Source organism: Eretmochelys imbricata, chromosome 1 (genome assembly GCF_965152235.1).
Source record: "Eretmochelys imbricata isolate rEreImb1 chromosome 1, rEreImb1.hap1, whole genome shotgun sequence".
NCBI lineage: Eukaryota > Metazoa > Chordata > Testudines > Cheloniidae > Eretmochelys > Eretmochelys imbricata.
In genome coordinates this window covers 256,016,798-256,041,965 of record NC_135572.1, presented here as the reverse complement: position 1 = coordinate 256,041,965, position 25,168 = coordinate 256,016,798, and the positions used below count along the sequence as shown (strand labels likewise).

Genomic DNA, 25,168 nt, shown 5'->3' with positions numbered 1-25,168 from the left:
ACAATCCCGCAAACACACAGGAGTGGTCCCACTGAGATTCATCAATATCCGACAAGCGCTTTGAGATCCTCAAACACAAAATAAACTGATTTCAAAAGCGTACTACAGCTTCTCAGATGCACACCACAAAGGAGCCGTGGGGGCGGGGGGACCGCCTGAAGACCCCCGACTTTCGGTTTTGACCCAGAGACAGACCCCTTGACGTTGCACCTGTCACCACCACGACGGCCCTACATTAAAGCGAGGCGCGCACTCGCGTCTCCATCTCTCCGGGCAAAGGGAGGCCGGGAGCCCCGCACCACGAGCGGGGACCGGGCCGAGGCTTCCCCCCGCTGCAGATACATTGCCGTAGCCCGGCCCGCCGCTGCCCCCTGCGCCTCGCCCCCGCCCCAGGCCGCCCGCCGGAGCCACCTGCGCCGCCTGCACTTGTTGAGCAGGAGGAGCGTGCGCGCCGGGGCCCCCCCTGCCTTAACCCTTGGGAGCCAGGCGCTGTCGCCACGGCCGGGGGGACCCGGGCGAGCGGCGGCGCAGCTGAGCGGAGCAGCCCCCTCCCAAGCTGCTGCATCGGAGCAATGAGGAGCGGCGCCGGCTGGGCCTGCCGGCAGCCAGAGATTCCCCCCCCCGCCGCGGCCTCCCGCGCCCGTCATCCCCTGCCCAGGAAGGCACCGCCGTCCCCCGGCCCCTCCCGCTACGCGGGGAGGGGAGACACTCCGTCCCGCCGCCCCCTTCACCTGGGCCCCCAGGCAGCCCCGGCCCCGCCGTGCGCACCCCGCTCCCGGGCCACACGGCTGGGAGCCTCGTCCCCGGCGGGGGGTGGGGGAGGCGGCGCAGCCCACACCTCCACCTCCGCCTGCGCGGCGGCTCTCAGGCCGCACAGAGCCCAGGGGCCGGGGAAGCCCCAGGCAGCGGCTCCGGGGGTGGTCTCCAGTACACCCCGCTCGACGGCCCCTCTCCCCACCCGGGCCTCACCTCCTCTGGGATGGCCGGCTCGCCGCCGCCGCCGCTGCCCCCCGGGAACGAGGCCCCAGCTCCGGGCGGCGGCTCAGGCTCCATGTCCCCGTTGAAGAGCGAGGCCCCCTCGGAGCTACTGCCGCTGCTCAGCGCCGCCATCTTGGGTCGAAGCGCTGGAGGAAGGGGAGGGGTGGGAGGGGGAAGCCGCGTCCCCGCTGCCGGGCCGCCCCAGCCGCGACCCGTAGTGGGAGGGGGGGAAGACCACACAACCCGGAGAGCTCTAGCGGCCCGCGCCACTACACGTCACACCCAGCCCGTGACGTCACCTATAATAGCCGCTGTCACTGCGCATGGGCCGTCTGATGTCACGGGGAAACACCTTGACGTCACGGCGGGACTAAACGTCACCAAGGAACTTAGAGGGAGCGGGATGTAACCCCGCCCCTTTCCTATAAGCCCCTCCCCCGACCCTCTCAGTAACATTCTCAAAGCCGCTTTCTAGCCTCGCTCAGTTCCCGTCCATTTTTGCCTCCCCCAATGCCATCTGCACAGCACCCCCACCTCAGCCCTAAAGCCCCTTCCATGCACACCCTCCCTCCCTGCTCCCCACAGCCTTTCCCCTCTCTACACATACCTCCCTCTCCATAGACCCCTCCTTCCAGCCAGCCCCTTTTTGCCACTAACAGCCTTCTCCACCTAGCATCTTCCCAGGGCCTGGGCTCTCCTCTCTGACCCAATGCTCCAGCCTTTCCTGAGGCTCTCTCCCCTCATACAGAGATGCCCTCTCTCCCCCTCAAAACTGCTTGTCCCTTAGCTCCCCTCACACAACCCCCATCTTCCTTCACCCAGAGACTAATCACACTGCACTCCTGCTCCCCAGTAGCCACACAGCCATCCTCCATTGTCCTCTTACCCTAGTTAGGGCACAAAATCTCTTTGGTATGGTATTAGCCTGTTGACCCCTCATTCTTCCAATTTAGCAATTAGTAGTAGTATGAAGCACTGAACTAGCATATTTTCAACCTAAAAATACACCATTAGCAAATCAGGCAAGGGCAGGAAGCACAATGACAAGTCACTGGTTGGAAGTAGGATACTAACTTCTTCTAGGGTGGGGTTTCTACTAGGAGAGTGGGCTCAGAAGGTTACATTCTGGCTCTCTGCTCTAGGAAGACAGTCTTCCAACAAGTGGGGGGGGGTCAAAAGCAACAATAATACATCAGAACGGGCTGCTCGTCTACTAAACTGGCATGCCACAAAGCAACTAAAAAAACAAACAAAAACCCCAAACTTAAAAGAAAAAAACACCTTTGTACTGAGAAAATATTACATAAAAAGAAAAGTCATTTGTAAAGAGGAAAAGTGCTTTTCTAGGAGTATTTTGTTCAGATTTTTCAACTGTGTCCACTGATTCTAGGATGACCAACCTGAAGAGCTTAGTATCTGATTTTCAGAGGTGTTGGGTGCCTGCAGCCCCCCGGCTTTATTTGGAAACTCAGGCCCTAGATGTCTCGATTTGGACACCGAGGTAAAATCCTGGCCCAAGAGAAGTCAATGGGAGTTTTGCCGGTGATTTCAGTGGGACCGTGACTTCACTTCTGAAATTAGTAGGCGAAATGTGTATATAAAAAAGGAGGGTGGGAGAAAGCTGAATGTAAACTTAAAGGGGCCCACAATCACAATTCTGTATATTTTCATGGGTAGAATATTCTCTTCAAAACTACAGTATGTTATAGAACCTTAAGGCTTTGATCCTGCAGAAGAAACCGCAGACACAAGGGTTTGCCTGCGCAGATCCAGTTGAATGACTGGGGTCTAAGGGTGCATATTTAAGTACTGAATATCTGAAGAGTCCAAAGTTAAGACTGTACAGGGAAAATTATCTTTAACCCCTTTACAACACTGTCCCTAATTATATAACATACTATTTCCCAAATTGCAGTTGGAAAAAAAATGCATAGTACGAGTGCTGACATTATTATTAAAATACATTTCCAAGAGAGGTAATACCTTACAGTATAAGTTAACAATATACCAGAATATTATGATAAAAATTATTATACAATAATGGGAAAATATTGCAAGATGCTACAACTGTTTAAATGTGTTAAATGTTATGTAAGACATCTTTATAGATATGCACAAAAGGAACAGCTAAAGGGACTCTGCCAGCTTGAAAAATCAATTTTCAGACATAATTGTGACTAGAGTAGATATATTTAACACTTACGATTATTAAAACAGAGAGAAGTTAAAAACAAAACACCTATAATATTTTCAGTTTGTTTATTGACAGCCTGAGCCTCCAAACATTTATGCCCATGCTTAACTTTATTTATGTATGTAAGTGTTTGCAGGATCAGGCTTTTAGTTGCTCTCTTGCTGAAACTATCATCATGATATCCTCAAGAAAGCAACAGAAAAACCTCATGCATATTTTTTAAAAGATTACCAAAACTACATCAAAACAAACAAACAAATCAAGCCACACTATTTAAAGGATGTTCTGTCACAACCTGGAATATTTTAAATTAGTCAGTTAAACAGATTCAAGTTGACAGCGTCCCTTTGAGATGGCACAAGCATCCTTAACTTTTGCATTTCCTGACATTTGACATGCAGCCTTCTCATTCTATTAATGCAGTTTTGGGATGCTGAATACTCTATAAATATATATACAATAACTTTTAGTTTTATATGGCACTTTTCACACTCAAGTTAGTGCTTTGTAAAAGCACTTGGAAATGAGTTAGGTGCTGGTAGTACTTTCCATGTTAAGTAAATATAACAGTTATTTATTGTATGAACTCAGCAATAGCTCCCATACAGACTGGAACATTAGATCCTGTTTTATTAGGAGGAGGAAAGTTGGCCACAAGTCTGCTCAAAATTATTCCCTGCTCTGTTCAAAAGGCCACACAATATTTAACTCCCACCTGGACAGCCATCAGAGATATGCAGAAGGGATTTGTTTAACAAGTCATCTGACACACTACACCTTAACAACACAGCACCTCCCTTCTAGGGCAGTACAGTATCATCACTGAATAGAAGCCAAAAAGAAAAGGAGTACTAGTGGCACCTTAGAGACTAACCAATTTATTTGAGCATAAGCTTTCGTGAGCTACAGCTCACTTCATCGGATGAAGCTCACGAAAGCTTATGCTCAAATAAATTGGTTAGTATCTAAGGTGCCACTAGTACTCTTTTTCTTTTTGCGAATACAGACTAACATGGCTGCTACTCTGAATAGAAGCCCAAATTCTTGTGTCACAGGTGGCTCAGAGTACTATCACCACTAGCCAACACTATGTATGTGAACCAAACATAAAAACTAAGTTACTTGCCAAGTTTGTAACTTTATGCCTTACAAATTTGTGTTCTAAACATACTGTTGAAAAGATAATAGTCAACAATGCTCCCTGTGGGATAAGAATCTGAAGTGTTGGGAAAATGTGCACACAGCCTGTAAACAAAACACAGATTAGGAAATAAATGTAACAATGAAGATTAGAATGTTGAGAGAGATTTCCCTGTACTTGTGAGGAAATGAAAAGAAGTGTAGTATTAAGTACTTATCTGGGCACATTCCTTAGGTAACTGATGTTAATGGAAAAGTCACTGGGTGAAATTCATCCCTGGTGTAACCCCTTTTACTTCAATAGAATTTACCACAGGGATGAATTTGGCCTTGCTGTGCAAATCTTAGTCATAATCCATGTTTTATTCTCCAAACAATTTACAGTCAGGGTGTAAGTCTAACATCAGCACCAGTGGCCTACCATCAATCTACTTTTTTTAGTACTTTTTCCTACTGCCTTTAATAATCCCACGTTGCTTTGTTCTTGTGCATTTGATTTTATCAGGAGGTTTGCATTCACGTGGAGAGTGTTAGTCATACTATGTTGTTATTATTTATTATTTATACTGTGTAACACATTAAGAGCTTCAAGTAGGAACCTTAATGCTGCCAACCGAGAACCAGAACTAGAATTAGAGCCAAGAGTTACCACCTAATACACATGGTATAGGTGGGGTTTTTTTTTGTTTGCCTGTTTTGTTTTTAAATAAAAGAGAGAATGCAATGCTGGTAAGAGATAATGGATTGGGAGGAATAGAGGAGAAACCTACTATTCACACTGTACCTCCTTGCTCTTTGGGAGGGTCCACATCCATTGATTAATGTAATTCATATTTTGTGGTCCTGCACCATCTTTGTTTTCTCTGCTTAGCCCATCAGAAAGGAGGCTAATCAGTGTTAAATGTAACAGTGCTTTTGATATAGAATTCTGTTCACTAAGGATCGCTACCACTATTCCATTTTGTAGAGGCTACCAGACAGCCTTTAGCTGGTACTTCCAGTCACTATCAACATAAGTCCAAGTCAAATTAGTGACCTAGATGTGAAGGGCTCTGTTTTCTCATTGGCCAACCCTTAAACCATCCAGACCTCTGGGTGGGTCATTCCTGTAGTACAGACAGTCTAACTAAATTTGTATTTGTAAATACAAAAAACATGCCCCTTTCCAAGGAATGTGTACTTATGCCATTTTTTGCACCAATTTTGTGTTTTTTTCAGAAAAAGCATGCATGTTTTGATTCTTTCTGTTATTGTTTCTCTGTTGATCTTGTTGATATTTTTTTAGCAGAATATGATGATAGTTCTTCACATCGTTTGAAGCTTCCATCTGAAGAATCCTGAAGTTCTGCAATGCTGTTGAGCCTCAGACCTTTGATGCTGTATGCCCTCTGTATGGAAATGAACTAATATTTGGCAGGGGATAAGTAACTGGCAGCTGAACAGTTCTCACTAAAAGTCATCTTCTCAGTTCATGCTTTCTCTTTCTCCCTCAAAAGGCACAAAAATGCTATCTAGTTTGCATATGCTTGTTATACAAAGACTGGATACTGCTTCCATTCAAGCCAATTGAAAAATTCCCATTAACTTTCACTGTATAGGTTCAAGCCCCTAATGCTTAGACAGAGAACTAAAGAACTATAACCCAGACAACTTAACAATATAAAACAATTATATCACAAATAAAATGGCCTTAAATCATTACAAAAGTTACATTTTCCTCAAACCAAAGTACAATTTCTCTACTTCCCAGTGACTTTGAAAGGCTGCACATTAGATCCAAGCTTTCAGAGATTTGACACTAGTAAAAGATTTAAGTTAAAAACTAAATGTTACAAATGGGAGAAGGAGATAGAGAGGCAGGGGTTGGATAGAATATTAGATGGAGAGAGAATGAAGCAGGGACAGAAGCCACCAGCGAAGGGGGAAGAGAGGCAATGTGCATGGGGAATGGGAGGCTGTGGAAAATGGGAAGGTGAGGGAGGAGAGAGAAGTAGCTGCATTGCCTGATTTGTTTTGCTGAAACAGGGATCAAATACCATACTTGATCGAATCAGCCAAGACATTTCTGTTAACTTCGGTTTCCACTTATGCGTCTCATAGCTTTGATTAATGCAGTCATGCAAATATCTGGTTTCTAAAAAAAAGTCTATCATTAACAATTCAGATGGATCAGCCTTTAAGTGCTAAATGGTTGTAGATTTCTTGTATTATACTTCCACTTGATGGTCACATTTCATATTCTACAACTGCTTAACTGGGTACAGAGCACAGCTTAGAGAACTTACTGGGGCTGAAGGAAGGGGAATTTCAAGGATTCCACATAAAACAGTTTAATCTGGTGTCCAGACAGTTATACAGCCTGGTTTTAAAAGTTTCTTCCACAACTCCCAGGCTTGCATTTTCTGTCTTTGTTTCCTTGAGCTTTCCCTCTGACCCCAGCACCTGCTGTAATTTGATCCCCCCCCCGCCCCCACTTTCAAGGAAGTGAGGTTCTCCTTGCATCTCTGATCTAATGTTAACAGATTAGCAAGTGAATGCATCCGATCTCTGAGGGGTTTTTTTTTCTTCAGTTTTTACCTCCTTCACGGAACAGCAAAAGTCATTAGAGATTATATGGGTCTGGAGTAAGAAAGCTATAAAACAAAGAAGACGCTAAATCAATATAGGGACTCAAATACAGAAACTGCAGCTTTGGAATGGGACGGTGAAATAATGTTGCCCAATCAATGGTCATTGCTGTAAGAGATGTTGGTTGTATTGATTTTATGATTATTTCTGCTATTTCAGCTGGGAATTCTTTGCAACCATTCTATGGTTGTTAAAGTAGCTGATTGGAAACAATCCTTGTAGCTTCTGTGAAGGAGACTGGACATTTCCTCTCCACTTAATCATCTTCAAGCGGGCTGGCCTACTAGCCAGCCCAGCCTCCACATCTTCACTGTTTCTTTTCACAGTCGTCTGGGGTAACAGAGTAGTAAGTGGTAAGAGTAAAGAACAACAATTTGTCACTGTGATGGGGCAGTCTGCTTCCTTAAGGGTAGTGATGCCCCTTTACTGATGTACAGGTTTTCCCTGAGCTGGAGAATCCCCAGAAAGAAAGAAAAAGGCAGGAGTTCCTCAGCACAGGAGAAAACCTGTCTAGGAGAGGGGGAGGCTTCTTTAGCATAAGCAGGGATTGCTTAAGCACATGGAATTCACATGCATTGGAGGAGTGGAGCTTACCTGTTATATGCTCCATGCCCTCTACCACCTATGCTGCTCCCCCTACCTGCCTGATGCCCCTCCAAGGTCCACCAACATCCCATGCTTTTCCCTGTTATTCCACTCCAGATATTCCCCAACACACAGCCTACCTGTCCAGATAGAAATTTTCAGTTGATGGATATGTGTCAATTCATGTTGTGAAAACCGTTTGTCAGAATTGTGTGTTAAATTTTAGCCGGGGATTTCATTTGTTTTTAATATATGTTCTTCAGCGATGCATTGAATGCTGTTTGGTTTTTAATGGCAGTTTTATACTGTAATATATAGATACGAAGGTTGAGTACTGATGGGGTTAATACCACAATTAATAGTCTGTCGGTGGTAAAAAAAGACTTGCTTACATTTGGTTTCCTCTAAGATGCAATCTGCTTGTCTAGCATGTAGGAATCAGGCAATTGAATTACTCTACGGTTATCATTTCTGTGAGTATCTGAGAATGCTTAAGATGCAATAGCCCACAGACAAAATTTCTGGTACAATGTTCAATGATCTCTCAAAGGCTTTTGATGCTGTGGATTGCTTGAAGCCGTCAGTTACACTAAAGGCTTCTGGACATGGGTATTCCTGTTCTAATTTGATATGACGACTTCTCCCTACAAAAGACAACAATTTGTTTCAGCAAATGAATACAACTCCCAGATACTCCCTAATGGGGAAGTTCTGAAGGGCTCCATCTCAGATCCATTTTTTATTTCTGTTTTTATAAATTAATTGTATGTTTTGTAAATATTCTAATATACATCTATACTCAGAAGGCATTATTATTTATTATAAAGAGAGCTTTTATTTGATGGCATGTTGGACTTAACTAGCAGTTTGATTTTGACAAGATACAGAGAGAATTTATAGCTGGGCCTTGGTCAATACCAGGCAACAGAGCAGTGTCTTGAAAAATGACACAATGTATAAGCAGGGTGGCTAAGAGTAGAAACAAGCCAAGAGGCTGTGGAGTGCTACTTTCCAGCAGTCAATAATGACTGCAAGATTCTCATGCTTTTGGTTGATATTTTGTATTTTATTTTTTAAAGTGTGAATTTAGTGTTTGTGAGCAGTGCTAGATTGAAAGTCCATCCATTGCCTTTTGTCTGAGTATTATTATCATAGTGCCTATTTTGATTGTAAGCATTTTCGGGCAGGGCTGGGGAAGAGACTGTTTTTTTCTTCTGTGTTTGTAGAGTGCCTAGCACAGTGGGGTCCTGCTCCATAACTCGAGCTCCTCAGTGCTATGATAATATCAATAATAATAAAAACAGACACAGAACAGCCCAGCAGCAGCAACACGAGCTTCTCCATGCTGCACCATCTTTTGGGTAATAGGATAGATCAGTCTCCACTTGGATTCAGCCTTTGGTCTTTCTCCTACGCCAGTTGTGATCATGGTTATTGACATGAACACGAGCCTGTAGAGAATATCAACTCACTTCATGCAGATTGCTAAACAGCCCTCAGATGCTAATAGCTTTTGGTCACTATTGACCCAAGCTAGATTTGTCGTGGCAACAGAAAAGGTTCTATGGCCCATTACCAATCTCTCTGAACCATCCCATGTCCCTGTTTCATTTAGGGAACTATGGCAGCCTTAATGTTGAATTTCTTGGCAGTTGGTTTGTGTGCCATTGATTATTTAAGCAGTCTTCAGTATGATGTTAACTTTTTTAGTTCACATTAGCTATATGTAATTCAACTACTGCCCTTAAAGAATTGAGACTTATTTCTAGAGACCGCTTCTGCCTTTTTTGGTAAGTGGTGCACTTAGGTGAAGAAATATCCATTCAGGCACATCCCATCTTTGTTTATACATGTTCTTGGTAATGCTTTTAAAAATGTAACCTATGATTCAATCTGCTGAAAACAAAATAAGTCCTCAGGTCAGCAGTGTACTTAAATACATTTTTAAGTTGATCCCTTTTCACTAAATGCTTAAAATTAAGCACTTGGTTAAGTGCTTTGCTGAACTGGGGCCTAATATGCATTATCCTATGCTGAATCAGGTATACAAAGATTCTCCAGGGACTAAAACCTAAGGTCCTCACTAAGTATTTACTTAGGCCCAGCTTCACAAAGGGATTTAGGAGTCACAACACCTAACTTTTAGGTGCCTAGAAAAATCGCTGGAACAATAATGGAATCCACAAAACCTGATTTAGGTGCCTAGGCTCCCTATACAAGGAATAGGGAGATAGACACATTAAAATATAATCCACAAAAGCCAGCACACTAGGTGGGGAGCTGCCTAAACTAGCCAATGGGAGATGCCAACGAGAGGGTTGTGTCCTTAGCCCCACCCCTCTCAGTGTTAAGTACCTAAGTCAGGGCTGCAGGGAGACAGATATCTACCTCAGCGCTATGAGCTGGGTTAAACTTTGTTGAGCTAATGGGTTGAGCTAAAACATGGTTGAAACTCATGTGTGAATGTGCCCTTCACTTAAGATAGCTGTAGAGTGCAGTTAAGGGGCCACATCTAAAACAAGGCATAATGGAGTCTGCCCAGAAACTAGCACCATTTGGGCAGAGGGTTTCTCTGTGGATTGTTCTGACCAGTTTGGTGTCTGCAGGTATGGGGAAAAAAGTACAGGTGGGCAAACAGACAAGAAACTGGCAGAGACTTAGAGGCAATGAAAAAAAAAGACCAAGCAGGAGCCTATAAACACAGCATGACCTTGGGAGAAGCCCAGACAGAGCTCTGGGGTCTGGTGTTGGCTAAAGAGGCTTGGGGCTGTAAGCAAAGCAGCTATCCCTTGTTCTTGGTTTCTCCTGCATTTGGACAAGCAGGACTTTAAATAAACAATAGCATTCAAAAAATACCAGACTTCATCAATTTCTACTCCCATGTGGAGCACCCCAAGAGCCCCTAACTCTGATTAGCTGCTTGGGTTGAAAAAGGACAATATGTGCTTGTGATCTACAGCTGAGAACCCTCTCATGGAGTCAGGTGTCTAAGCCATTTTTTGTGAGAATAGGTGATGTAGTTGGAGCTGGAAGCAGTGCCTCCCTTATAACTTGGTAGTCCAGTGGTTAGAGATCTCACCTGTGTGAGGGCAGACCCAAGTTCTAGTCCCCCTGTGCCGGATGGGAAGAAAGGATTTAAACAGGGGTCTTCCACCTCTCAGGAGGTTGCTTTAACTACTGGGGTCTGGGTGATTCTGATAGGGGTTGAGATGAATCTCTCCTGTTGATGCTCCTCCGCTTTGGAGAAATACCTAAATAGTCATGGGGCCAGAGAGTGAAAGAATGACTCTATAGCCTGTGATTGGGGAACAGAGGGGGGAAGTAGGAGACCCAGGATCCAGCCCCCCTGGTCCAATGAGTCTGTACTTCATTATGTACAGTGGAACAGCTTCAAGAGGCAAGACAGAGGGAGACTTCTACGCCCACATCATAATATCCAATAGCTCAGAGGTTAGGGCACTCATGAGAGGTGTGAGACCCCTGTTCTCTCCCCAGCAGCCAGAGGGAGGAATTGAACTGCGGTCTCCCACATCTTGGGTGAGTGCTGTAACCAGTGGGCTAAAAGTTATAGGGGATACACCTCCTCCTCAATTCTGAATGGGGCTCAAGCCAGTAGGCAGCCTCCGAGCACACCTACCAGCTCAGGCCCCATAGGCAAGATAGATCTTCTCCCAGTTCATGGATCACACTGGGGCTTAGGTGGGACAGGAGACAAGCATCCAGATGCCTAGATTTCAGAGTAGCAGCCAGGTTAGTCTGCATCCGCAAAAAGAACAGGAGTACTTGTGGCACCTTAGAGACTAACAAATTTATTTGAGCATAAGCTTTTGTGGGCTACAGCCCACTTCATCGGATGCATAGAATGGAACATATAGTAAGAAGATATATATATATACACACATACAGAGAACATGAAAAGGTAGAAGTAGCCATACCAACTGTAAAAGGCTAATTAAGATAAGCGATTATCAGCAGGAGAAAAAAACATTTGTAGTGATAATCAAGATGGCCCATTTAGACAGTTGGCAAGAAGGTGTGAGGATACTTAAGATGGGGAAAGAGAGTCAATATGTGTAATGCCTAGAGTGAGGCATTCTACACATGGCTGGAGGCAGAAAAGTAGGCACCTAGGGAACTTTTAGTGAATGTTTAGGGGCCACATGAATTTGGGCACCTACAGAGTTAGGCAGCAGCTGAAAGTGAGTTTTGTGGATCACAGTCGCACCTAAAGCTGGGGTTTAGGTCCCTGCCTCCCTTTATGAATCTGGACCTCAGTTCTTATGCAGGTATTAGTCTAAATTAAATCAGTGGGTCATACTGGGTGCTCAGCATTTAAAAAATAAAATAAAAAAATCAGGCCACTTCTTTAATTGCTTGAATATAAAGCCTAACTTAAGTCACCCACTTCTGAAATCTTGGCCTGAGCAACCCTATCAATCTGTATCCAGGCAAGAATTGTAATGAAACAATAGGTTCCTTATATGTTTACTTTTACCTTTGCTGCAAAAGAAGCGTTGCAGCTGTGTCAAGTTTCTTCGTTTTTTCCAGACTGAATGCATTCTGCTTCTGATACTGCTAAAAGGTCTATGTACTGAAAAAGCCCAGAAGACAAGCAACATAGGAGAATGGGGCATACCCACTGAACTCCATCAAATATTTACAAATGGGTTTAAGAGCAGTGGGATGAAGTAAAGAACTTTCAGATTTAGACAAAACACCATAATGGATATAAGCCCCTCCCGCATTTCTTATCCCTTGGAGAGGTTTGTTTTCATAGACTCATAGCAGCTAGAGATGCTAGCACATCTCCCCTCCCCCACAGCATAGACTTGTTCCCTACACTGTTTTTACAAAGCTTTGTCCAGTCTAGCTTTGAATGAATGGCTCAAGCCAAGGAGGTGTAATCCACAGTCCACTATTATAACCACCTTGGAAAGTTTCCCCCACTATTCAGCCTAAATTATCCTTCTCAATTTCATTAAACAGTTAATACTTGTAGAGTACTAAGATTCAGCAGCGGCAGCAGAATCAGCAACCCGTTAGTCCTATTTATATCCCCTTAGACAATTCTAAACAATCCCTCAGCTGCATTGATGTTTAGAAGCTTCAAATATTTGTAAACAATTATGTCTCTATTTAGTTAGCATTTAACCACATGGCTCGTTTTATTCTATGATCATAAATTAATCCTTTTGGGACTAATAATTTTTAGTCCTTCCCCCCCCCCGCCCTATTCCCCAACACAGATTGGTTTTGAAGGGGGCAAGAAAGTGCACAGGGAGCAGGAAATGAGATATCAGGCTGTGCAACCTTTACACCTCCTCTTCCACCAAGCTGATCTGTCCCCGAAAGGTCAGTCTTAAGGCTCTGGCCCAAGATGTACCTACCTAGTCTAATTCTGGCCTAATATAAAAATTACAAAGGTTATGTAAACCATTTGTTTCAATTTACTCCTCCATTCTTACTAAGTCTTGTTTTTAATTAGACCCTTGAGTCTAAGGCTGTTATAAAGGAATTTCATGCAAGTAGTTTTGGAGACATGAAACAGCCTCCAACCCCTAGAAGATGTTGCACAGGAAGAGTGTCTGCCCTTACACTCAGGATTCTCAGTCAAGAGGGCACAGGCCAAACCTTCTCTTTACTGCCTAAAAAGAAGGGCATATTTTTTACCTCAGGGTAACTAACACACACGCTAGCCTGAGGTACAAACACAGTGAAGACAAGGCTTTAATTTACCACAAGGTAAACTACGTGAGGTCAACCCGCTACCCGTGCCTGCGTTTGATCTTGCCTAATTTATCTCATGGTAAAAAAGTGCTTTGTTTTTCACGGTGTTTTCATGTTGGGATTGCTCACAAGTAATAGCTGCCTGGAGGACTTTTTTTTTTTTTTAAGACCTTTTTTTAGTAGGGAAGACAAGGCTTCAGAGATGTTCTCTGATAAGCTGTGTTGCTTGGAGGGCTCCAATCCAAGAGCTGTACAAGAAGTGTCCAATGACCACACACGGGAATAGAATTCTGAGGCTAAAGTGACATTCCCTCCACATTTTGTGTTAAAAAAAAAAAGTATGCAAAACTGTCTTAACTCAAATCACTAAGGGAATGTGTGTTTACACTTAAAAGTTGCAGATACATTTACCATTTAAAACAAAACGTTTGAAAATCACCTCCCTCCATCCCCACTTACCAATTAAGTCCAGAGTGAGCAGCTACTGGAAGGGAACATCTCGAAACCTAAAGCAGAACAGTGAATGCAGAGTGCCATACAGCTTGTTTCAGGTGTTACTGGTGTCATCAACTCTTGTGTGAAAAGAATTACTCTGAAATCAGGTTTTGAAGTATATTTTCCATTGTACATTGTGGATTTGCTCCCGTTACAGCCACCATAGCCAGCCATTGGCAGAGGTGCACAAGTGCAGACCCTAGTGTAGACAGGCAAAGCTGCTATTTGCACAAGTAGGAGCTTACCTCTGCTTTGAGTGGGACATACTCTACCAGTGCAGGTAGCATCTTAACTTCAAAACACTTCTATGGGGTAGGTAAACATTCCAATTTATAGATGGGAAAACTGACGCACAGTGACACAGAGTAAACAGCAACTCACTGGCAGAACTAGGGACATATTCCAGATCTCCAGCTACCCAATTCTGCACTCAAACTAGTAGAACAGAATACACTCTCCCCCTCCCCCCGCAGCCAGGTGAATTATTTTAAATTTAACATTTATCATGAATGATGCACACATGCCTAGGGTGTGAAAAAAGTTATCCTTGTTCTTTTCCCCCCTCTACTATCACAGTAATATACAAGTTATTAATAATCAATTTGCCCCACATTTTCAGTAAGTGGTGCTAGTCATGGCTACATTCACAATAGTATTTATTTTAACTTCTTCACTGTTTCCAAAAGAAACCTGCATTTATTAAACTATAATAGGAGGCTGCATGATATGTAAAGATAGACAACACTGGATCCCATAAGGTAGGGCTGTGCAAGGTCAATTATTTTGCTCAAAGAAAGTCCTCAGTGTGTCTCTGTCAAAGGAGATACTTGCCCTGTTGTGCCTTCTTCTGGCCAAATATGGTTTGGCAGCACCCTGCCTCAATTTCTCCTTCACTCAGGGCCCCTTAAAAAGTCCACATAGGCCGGATATTCAAAACATTCCCCCCCTCTGATTTGTTAAGTCCTACAAGAAGTCTTTCAAAAGCAAACTCAAACATATGAAGTCTTCACCCTGGTTTCAGCTGGGCTCTGTCCCTCCTCCCTGAGGATCTTTCCTTCCTTTAAGTTCATTTCATTCACTCCCATCTAAAGCTAGACACTGCTCTTCCTCCCTGAGGGTCTGTCTCTCAGCACCTCTTACCTAGTTTGGCCTTCCCTACAAGCTCTCCCAGCTGGTGCTTTTCCCCTGCTGACTCAGCAGCCTTCTTACTAGCTGCAGTTTCAACAGGCATCTGCCAGCCACCTGCAGCTGTCTCCCGCCTCCCAAGGCCCAGTTGCTTTCCCGTAAACCCTATTGAGCAGCAGGTAATCAGTCTAGGTGCACTGGATCCTGCTCCCTTTTAGAGGGGCAAGTCACCCTGTTACTCTCTCATTATGATACAAACAAGTAAGTTTTAAAGAGCCTCATGAACCCTATTTTAGAACATTGCTACCCTTAAAAATACCGCCTTAACTCAAGGTTGCTGTTACTGTCATAATATACAAATGCATTCAAAAGATCAAGGCTGGATTTTCAGATATAGAGAAACATATTTCTTTATACTTTGTAATGTTTTGCTAGATCTCAGTGTCACACTTCCTCTGACAGTCATGCCTCACTTGAAATAAACCGTGACACTGAGCCTCCTACCTTGTGATATAAATTGCCCAAGATACCTTGATAAACCTGTTCAGGATACAGATGAAAGCTGACATTTTGCTTGCAGGTCCTTATTTAAAGGTCAATGAACTGAGTTTGTCACCATCAAGAGCTGGAGCATAGGTGTAACATTATTTCAGGTGCACTCAGCCTCCATGTCATCTAAATATCAAAGTAAGGTAATTCCACTGTAAAAACAACTGTAGATCTAAAGTCTAAGGTTATACAAGGGGGAAGCACACTGTAATAAAAAAACCTGCAGCATCCAGTCTCATACCCTGGCTCAGCTGACTCTGCCTCACAAGGTGGCTGCAGGCCTAAAAAATGCAAAGTAGACATTCTGGTTCAGGCTGGAGCCCAGTTTTTGAGCCCACTCCCTCACAGGGTTTTAGAGGCCAGGCACCTGAGTCCAAACATCTCCACTGCAATTTTTAGCCCCAAAAGCCCTTGTCAGCTGATCTGGGCCAGCTGTGGCCAAGTCACAGTTCTTATATTGCAGTGTAGAGAATCTTAGAATCTCTCTTTCTCAGCTCTCCATCTGTAAAATGAGGATAGTTACACTTCCCTACCGAATGGGGGCATTGTGAGGATAAATGTATTAATCATTATGAGGTACTCTGATACTACAGCAAAGAGGACCATATAAATATTTCAGATAGATAAAGCCCCTTTACGATAAGAGAGATAGGGCTGCTGGGAGGTGATTTCTGGGGGAAATCTATGCCTTTGAAACTCACTGCCCTGCAGTTTCAGTTCATAGCCTAAGTTTATTATTCAGGGCATGCTGCAAGAACCATCTCTTCTCTCGGCCCTGCAAGGAGTTGGGAGTGGGGGCGACTGAGAGGAGGGTAGTGGTTGTTTGCGTGTAAGTGCTGGAGTTGGTTTATTATTTTTTAGACATTTGCCAAAGGTGGCCAGAATTTGTGATGGGTGCTCATTTGTATACTGTAGTATGAATTGGAAAAAATATTACATAATTTATTAGTGGAGATTTTTAAATGCTCAAAAGTCTAGAAACAAAGTTAAAGTCTCCTCTCCAACTGTATCTCAGCACTCTAAACACACATACAGTTAGTGAGAGAGAGAGAGAGAGAAAACCTAGTTGATTACTGTTTGCCAGGGAAGACACCATAAAATAAGGATTAACTAATATAAGATACATAGAAAATCTCATGTACTGGAATACGAAACACTAGAGCTGCACAAGGAGTGGATGGTAAGCTCCAGAAGCCATATTTTTGAATTTGGATTGTCTATATAAAACCTCATCCCTAACATGACCATGAATGCATAGACCCACACACGAATTTCTACTGGGTATCTCCAGTTGGAGCATACCTATCAAGTTACCCCCATTCTCAAGTTCATGTGGTATAGATACACAGGGAAGAGTACAACCCCTGATGATTTTTACATTCAGCGTGTGTCTGTATGTTCCAGGGTATGCAGAAGATGTTTATTTCAGTAGGTGCCTCTGGAGTTTGAAGGCTTGCTACGTACTACATTCTCCCCCATCATGCACACAAGCCTTTTAACTTGGCCCTCTCCTGCTAATTCACTTGCCACATCCAGGAAGGCAGCCAAGGGAGTACTGTTAGCAGTACATTGTGCAAGTGGGGAAAGAGCTGTGCCTATAGGCTTGGAAGAGAAGGCATCAGCATTAAAGTGGGAAAAGGGCCAGAAAGGTACACCTAAAACACAGGGAGCAGGAGGAACAGATGTGGATGTATTTTCTGCTGCTTCACCCACGTAAAAGGAACGAATAGACAGGAAGACAGACAAAAGAAGGGTAAGGAGACACATAGCTGTGAATATGGATAACGCTGCAGGAGCCTAGATATAAAGGTACCCCCAATATCAATGAACTTGAGTTAATTTCCTTCTGGAATAATACATACATGTCCTTACAGACAAACAAACATCCTTGTCTGATCTCCTTTTGGAGTAATACATATTTAACAGTAATTCATTTGGTGGGGACTAGAACCTGGAAGCAATTTAGAATCCTCACACCACAACTTCTATCATCTGTAGATCTAATTACACACAGTACAATGAGAGTGCTGTGGGCAAGGAGGAGACCAGGAAGTGCCCTCCAGTGCATAATGCAAATGAACTGTTTCTAGCATTAAATAAAAGCAACCACCAAGGTAAAGGATAGGGTGGGTAAAGCTGCATGCATTATAAATTGATGTTCCAGGCTACACAGTAGCAGAAGGCATCATTCTTACTGAGTCTGAACCAAACAGCACTGGGATCAATACAAAGAGGTAAAACATACTTAATGAATGAAAGAAGACAGAACATGTAGTATTTTGGCGAAAGTGAAAAGCCAAAGAAATAAGGACTGAAAGCAGCAGATGTGAATACCAAAAATGTAGACTGGTTTTTTATTGCTGACTCAGGTAGAAAAGGGCTCCAATAGCAATTGAAACCCAAATAATCATCATCATGGGTGCTGGAACATACTGAATGATTCCCATACATACAGTCACTGGTGGAAAAAAAAAATCATCCCCCAAAAACCTGAGTGCTCAAAGAGGCCTAGTAAAAACAGAGTTCAATTCAGAGTTTAATATCTGACAGACTGCTTACACCCCTTCCCCACTGCAGCCAGGAACTCAGCTGCATGCAAAGCCACCTCTGGCTGGGAAGAAAGGGATAGGGATGCTTTTACTCTGACATTTCCAAAGTAGTCTGTTGCATTTCCAAAGTAGCTCTATTTCTTCTTGGTAGCTCTTTTTCCTTCTCCTTTCTTGGGTTTTCCTTTACCACGGAGCTTTTTCAGCCGTCTCATCTCTTCCTTAAAATCTTGATGTTCATCTCTGGATGGAGGAAAGAGAGGGAAGAGGGTTAAATTTAACTTCTTCCAAAAGAACAAGAGTGCAGTGGGTTCTGGCAGCCAATACTTCCCACTCAGAATGGTAGATTCCCACCTCGAAGAATGGAGAGATGTACATTAAACAAGATAAGAACTAAACTAAATATTATACAATGTGTACACTATCCTAGTGTGTTTTACATCAAGAGGAAAACAAAACAATAACATGATATTTTGCATTACAGCAGCACCATCCATTCAAGAATCTCAAAGTACTTAACAGAAATTAAGGAATGAAGCCTATCACCAACATGTGAGATAGTGTTATTCTATTTTAAAAGGTGGGGGAAACCAAGACTTAGAAGTGAAGGGACTTGCTCAGTCACACCAAGTCTGTGGCAGAATGAGAAACAGGATTCAAATTTCCTGGCTTGCAGTTTTGTTGTTTATCCAATGTTCTCCAACCCCCACACCCATACCTATTCCCAGGCAGGTCTGATGGTTGTCCAGATGTGTTAGAGAATGAAGCAGATATTGAATCTCATTACATTTACTGTTAGCAATAACATTGCAAACACTCACGGAATAATTTGAAATATTTTCTTTGGTACTTATGAAATTAACAACATTGCCTTCATCAGTAACAAATGATATATATTTCATTCAGTATATTTATTGATCAATTGTGCTCAAATGGGAAGTAAAATACAAAATCAACAAGAGACAAAAATCAGAATGTCCCCCCTTCCAATCAGAAGTCTCGTCTTGTGTTGTAATGCCATGCAGAGACTCAAGTTTGGGTCATTAGCTCCTAAGGAGAGAGGCAGGGCAGGCTGCAGTTATACCTGTCATTGCTCTCAATTGATTTCACTGATGGGTTCTGGAGGAATCTATATCCACCAGTGGAATCTTTATTATTTATTTGTATTATCACAGTGCCTAGGAGCCCTAGTCATGAAGCAGGACCCCCCGGCGCTAGGTGCCGTAAAAAAGCAGTAAAAAAGTGAACAGGAGTGGGGAAGGACAGGATAGGACATCCTGGAGAACCCTTTAAATAAATTCCACTCCATCTGCCACCCAAATGTAACTTAGCAGTGCAAAGTGTGGGAAAATGGGTAGTAGCACCTCAAGCTGGTCTGAGGCTGCTTCCCTGCTATTTTTAATACTTCCAGAAAAGCTGATGAATTATTCCCAGGCCCACTTGATCTCTAGACCTGTGTCTAACGTCTACTGCCTGCCACAACATTTTGTTTCTGAATAGCATGCCTGAGCCACTGCAGGCCTCTCTGAGCATACGCAAGAAACAAGACACTTCAGCGAGCACAGTTTATAGTTTGGCGTTTTGTGCCAAGAGGAAGTTACTCTAGGAAGTGTTGTTCTTACAATAGTGCAGGCAATGCTCACTATACCATACTAGAAATAGAAACAAATTCTACCTACTAAAGAAACTCCTATAAATTCCATGCCATTTGGCCAGAGAAAGGGCTGTATTTAACTGCCTCAAAGAATATCTACAGGTAAATCGGTTCAGTGTTTTCTTATTCAAAATTGTAATACTCATTTAGAAGCTTGAATATAAATGTTTCTAGTCAGTTGTGTCCACCTATATTTGGAAAACAATTTTCCTTCATTTTGGATGGTTTGAAGATGACCTAGTTTTTTAAAACCCAAAGAAAAATCAATCACCACCAAATTTCAAGGTAGGTGCTGAAGTAGCCAGGGTAAGAGTATTTTAGCAGTTGGTGTGTTAACATGCTATAAATCTTTTGCAGCTCCTTGAAAGAACAGCACACCGCATAATTGTTGTTTTAGCTTCTGTTCTGCAGACAGACATCACACTCATTATTCATCAGATTTGCAAAGCACTGTCTTCTTAATGGATAAGGCCCCTGCCCCAAACAGCTAGAACAAGGGTTCTCAAACTTTTCTTGCACCACGACCCCCTTCTGATAACAAAAATTATCACACAAACCAGGGGGAAAGGAGACTACGACAAAGCCTGAGCCCACCTGAGCCCCGCAGCCTCTGGGGGGGGGGGGGGGGGCAAAGCCAAAAGCCCAGGGTGAAACCTGTGCTCAGGTTTCAGTTTTGGGCCCAGGCCGCCCCCAGCAAGTCTAATGTCAGCCCTGGCAACTCCATTAAAACAGGGTCGTGATCCTCTTTGGAGTCCCAACCCACGATTTGAGAACTGCTGAGACAGAAAAAGCATGTCCCACATTGACACGTGATTGCTTAACTACACCCATTGGTCTATGAACTCTTGCCCACAAAAGAGGTTCAGTGCATCCAAATAGGAAAAACTATCGAACAACCAGCTCACATTTTACTCTATTCTTCCCACACCAAGCACAGCAAAAAAGTGCTTCTTCTATTCGGACTGTCTGTCTTCTGGTCTGCACCATTTTAATAGTGCTGCTGCTGCTTTAACACAACCCTAATAGAATCCACAACTCATTCAGTTCATTCCCCCAACCCTCACATTACACACATGGATCACCTGTAGAGGCCAAAGAAGCGGAGTTTCTTCATGAGGGCGAAGTAGGTGTTGTGAGGGGGATACCAATCGTAGACCTCCTTCCGTTTGGCGAGGGGCTGCTCGCTGAACAGCTTCACTACTTTCATGGACTTATTGTCTGTTGGCCTGACAACTTCTCCAAATATCCGGGCACTCAGGCGGGCCATCCGCAAGGCATAATTGGAAAGAGCAGACATCTCTGGGCAAAGAATGGACACGCACACATATACACACTTCCCTACAGAAGGAAGAGGAAAAACTGCAGCTCTTTGAGATGTTCCAGGATCCCAAGCATTTGCCATTATGATCCTTCTTCCACCCTCAAATCACACTTGTAATTCACACAGGATGAGGGCATCATGCTTGAGGCTGCATTTCTCACTGCAACACAGCTAATGCCAATGTCATTGGCATAACCGTAAAACACATTAGGTATCACTTTTAGCACATCTGAGGTTTGTCATCCCAGCTCTATGTAAAATTAGTCTAATTCCTAATACCGTACACAGTTCTCCATACAGAGACATCACTTAATTTGGTAGTTTCTGCAGAGAAGCCAGGGATTAAATGGCATGAAGACTCAGGCCAAGATCCTCAAAAGATTTTTAGGCACCCAGTTCCCATTGATGGATTCATACCTCCATCTCTTTCTCCCATTCCTCATTTCTTTGGATTTCATGCATGTCCTCCACCATGATGTTGTTTTCTGTCCGTTTTCTTGCATATCTGTCCTTTTGTTTAAAGCACCTCCCCACCTCCCTCCTCCAACTATTTCTTTTGGAGGAAAAGGAAAAGGAAAATCCAAATTTTCCACTTTTGCCTTCTCTTTTCCAAGAGAGCCAACATGTCAGCAAACTTCCCTCCAACCAAGGAGACTCCCTCCAGAGTCCCTCACTTCTGCTCCTTCAGACAGCCAAACGGAATCTCTAGAATATAAGATGCTCTCAGAGTGATACTCCAAATATTACTGCTAGACCACAAGAGCAATTCTCTCTCCCCCCTAATGATCCCTTTGATGTTTTTCTTCAGCTCTCTTCACATTTCTCCTTCCCCATTTCTTTCCTCATCTTCCTCTCTATTTAAATTTGTTCTTCCCCACAGAATAGCTCTCAAGCTGTTACTGTCCACTTAATGAACCTGACAATCCTTGTTAGTTTCACTCTACTTGCTGGGATCAATGGGGAAGCAGCTACACAAGATGAGACAAATGAAAGAGGGAGAGAAGGAAAAGATTAACCCTTTTGTCTTGCCTTCAGCAGCAGACTGCCCTCTGATACTCCTGTTTATAGCTGTCAAACCTACGGAAATAGGAATAGTACATACATAGAAGAGGATTAAATCCGCTTTTCTCTGTTATTGCAGTCAGCTCCCCTGAGGGCACATTGTATATGAGGCACAGAGGTACAATCCTCTGCTTGGGATATTCCTGGCAGTGGAGTTTCAAGCAATTTATGTCATATAGGGTTAGTGAACAAGATCATACGGGATTCCTATGACTCTGTAATGACTTCAAACCCCTTGTGCTGCCCATATCATGCCTGTCTGGTGAATAAGTGATGGTTTAAATCTCTAGAGCTGTCCGCCTTCTTTCATGAGCACTAGATTGACTTTAAAGTTTACAGTGCTTGTTTTCTTTTAAAAAGCATTTCACAACTGCATCCAGAAACCAACAACAGAATCAAGATGAGCATAAAATATTGAAGAGATGGATAAAGGGAACAGTGAAGACAATCTGTAGGACAGAGCCAAGCAGATTTAACTAAATTAATAGGGAACATTTTGTTTAATAACATTATCTAGAAGTAAATATTACCCCACGTGGGCTTCTACATAGCGGATGAGCTGGTGCACAATCGCCTCCTTAGATTTGCTCCGACTGGTGCTCAATAGCGAGATGAAACAGGGGGAGGAAGTGAATTCAGCACCCAAAGAATAATGAAGAGTTCTGGGTCAAAAGAAAATATGAGAAGAACTACAATGGGAGGTCAAGCAAAGTGTCAGAGGCTTTAAGGCAAAGCAGTGTCCTAATGTGAGAAGAGAACAGCTTTGGAACGGCTGCAGTCCAGCACCTCAGTTTATCACAACCATGGGCTACACATGGTAGAGTTCTTAAATCTCTCCTGTGCTACAGTGGCTCTCGTTCTCCAGCAGCTAGAGAACATCACACAGCCATGCTGAATCACAGCACTGGCCCTTTCTAAACAGATATCCTGAAGTCCTGCATTTGTAGGCCAGACCTAAAAAGGAGTGTGGGATTGATTATTATTTTGCATTGGCCACCACCTTCCAAGATACCAATGCATTCTACTGTGCCACAACCAACCCTCTTCAGTCTCCCTTTTCCACTGTGCCAGGAGAGATGAAACCACTCTTAGCTCCTAGATGATGCAAGACAGCAGACTGGTGATGGGCTTTTAATTTAATAGTCCCTGTTGGGATCTTCTAAATAGCCTAATCCAAGGTTGGAGTCCTTAGCTAATCCTATCTAATCTAAGAATATCACAGAGATGAAACGAGTAAAAGTTGAAAACTCCCACAAGTGTCTGAAGAGCTATCCAAACTGGTCTCCTTGGTGACCTGAGTTTCTGTGAGAAGCAGATGGAAAGTCTGAGCCTAGTAGGTGAAAGACTACTGATACCGCACGATGCCCCCGCCCCAAGCAGTTCTGTGCCCTGCCCCGTCTGCAGATGCTGCCCCTGCAACTCCCATTGGCCGCAGTTCCTGACCAATGGGAGCTCCGGGGGCAGCGTGCGGAGCCCCCAGGCTGCCCTTATGCATAGGAGCCAGAGGAGGGACATGCCGCTGCTTCCAGGAGCTGTGCGGAGCGGCCCCTGACCCAGCTCCCCAGAGGGAGCTCGAGGGCTGGATTAAATTGGCTGGCGAGCCGGCCCGCTAGCCATAGTTCGCCCACCTGTGAGCTAGCAGCGCTAGGGGCTGGGCCACACTTCTTCATGACAGTGATGTTATCAAACTGACTGCTAGCAGTTTAACACTGAATGCTGTTTTCTGACAGGTTGTTTGCCCTGACCTTATCCCACTCCTTCACTGTCCTTCCCACTCCTTTCCTCATGACTGCCACTCTTTCCCTCTCCTTTGCTCCTATTAACTCCTCGCCCATATTGCCTCTCCCCCTTCCTCCACTCTGGCCCCTCCATAGTACGGTCTTTAAAAAGACCTGCAGACCACAGGATTAGTTCTCCCTTATTAATAAAATTTTTAACCTGACAATGTGTTTAGAGATAGGCAACAATGCAAAAAGAAGGCCAGAAGCAGAAGAGAGCGATCCCCATCAACAATAGCCATCTGTCTCCTTCCAACAGCTTCTGATAAAATGTGAACTAATTCTTAATGCTACATTGCTATCCATTCGAAGGGCCCTACATTATTTTCAAGTGCTTTCCATGAAGAGGAAGGACACTAGCATTCTAGGTAGGAGGCACAGTTTAGATTTTGACAAGCAAAAATAAAGGGGTTGGGTTACAGTACCAAATTAAAACAAAAATGTTCCCATTAGTTTTATTTTTAAAAAGTCAACGAAATTATATTTATTTAAATTTAAACAGTGAAACATTTCATCTCATTGCCGCATCCAGAACTTACAAGACCCTGATGGATACCATGGCGAGCATCAATTGCAAAAGCCTGCAGTACCCATGGTGGGGACATCGTAACACGTCTCTGTGGCTGGGAACCCCTGGTACAGTTCAGGGCCAATACATTCACCCCCTACACTAAGCTGTTCGTTATAGCGAGGTACAGCTGCTATCCCTCACACCACACAGACAAGCTTCTCCTCCGTCCCACCCAACAGGCACAGAAGCCCCCTGCACAGCAGCACTCCTCCTTCCCACATCAGAGCACACAGGAGCCCCCTCCCACAATATACACACACACACAAGCCCCACCCATCGACCACTCCTCCCCTCCCCCAGGTACCCCTCCCGCAATATATACACGCACGAGCCCCTCCCCCCAATTACCCCTCCCCCCAACACACGCAGTAGCGCCCCCCCCCTTGCGCACAGCCTCCTGGGCTCCCCGCTTTCCCCTTAACCAGGCCTCACAGACACCCGCCCCCCCACCACTCTGGCCTCACCTCTCCGCCCTCCCTGTCATGCAGCCGCCACTCCACCGGAAGCGTCCCTCCCGCTCAACTCTCCGGGCTGCAACGGGGAAGCCATCGAGCGGCGGTTCCCTGTAACCACCCCAACGCAAGCGGACTGAGTGAGCCGTGCGCATGCGCGCTATGAACGCCGCCCGCACGAAGCCCTTCTTTTTTGTGCGGGTGACGTCAGGGTAGGGTGGTTGTTGCTGTGCCGAGGGCGGGGCCGGGGCGCTGCGTCCTTGCGCGTGCGCGCTCCGTCCCCGCGCGTGCGCGCCTGCTGCTGGATCGCCTCCTCTTCTTGGGCGGGCGGCGGCTGGTTCTCACCGTCTGAGGGGGGTGTCC

General features: G+C 44.3%; 2 protein-coding genes across 3 annotated transcripts in view; both read right to left on the bottom strand.

Moving 5' to 3' along the window:
* Window positions 1-1,116, bottom strand: part of BRAF (B-Raf proto-oncogene, serine/threonine kinase) — a 119,907-nt gene extending 118,791 nt beyond the window's left edge. The window contains exon 1 of the mRNA XM_077828091.1: window positions 970-1,116. Within this exon, the coding sequence (XP_077684217.1) occupies window positions 970-1,110 (141 nt within the window). The 5' untranslated portion in view covers window positions 1,111-1,116. The remainder of the gene's footprint in view (window positions 1-969) is intronic.
* Window positions 1,117-17,746: 16,630 nt separating this feature from the next.
* Window positions 17,747-24,952, bottom strand: MRPS33 (mitochondrial ribosomal protein S33). Of its 2 annotated transcripts, XM_077828071.1 has the most exons (4): window positions 24,818-24,948; window positions 22,535-22,666; window positions 20,704-20,959; window positions 17,747-18,210 (listed from the first exon to the last, which is right to left on the bottom strand). In XM_077828071.1, the coding sequence occupies exons 3-4, from the start codon at window positions 20,916-20,918 to the stop codon at window positions 18,105-18,107; spliced, it is 321 nt and encodes a 106-aa protein (XP_077684197.1). In that variant the 5' UTR covers window positions 20,919-20,959; window positions 22,535-22,666; window positions 24,818-24,948; the 3' UTR covers window positions 17,747-18,104. The 2 variants fall into 2 exon arrangements, with proteins under 2 accessions (XP_077684197.1, XP_077684206.1); XM_077828080.1 differs by lacking the exon at window positions 22,535-22,666 and having other exon boundaries at window positions 24,818-24,952.
* Between the last annotated feature and the right edge of the window lie 216 nt (window positions 24,953-25,168).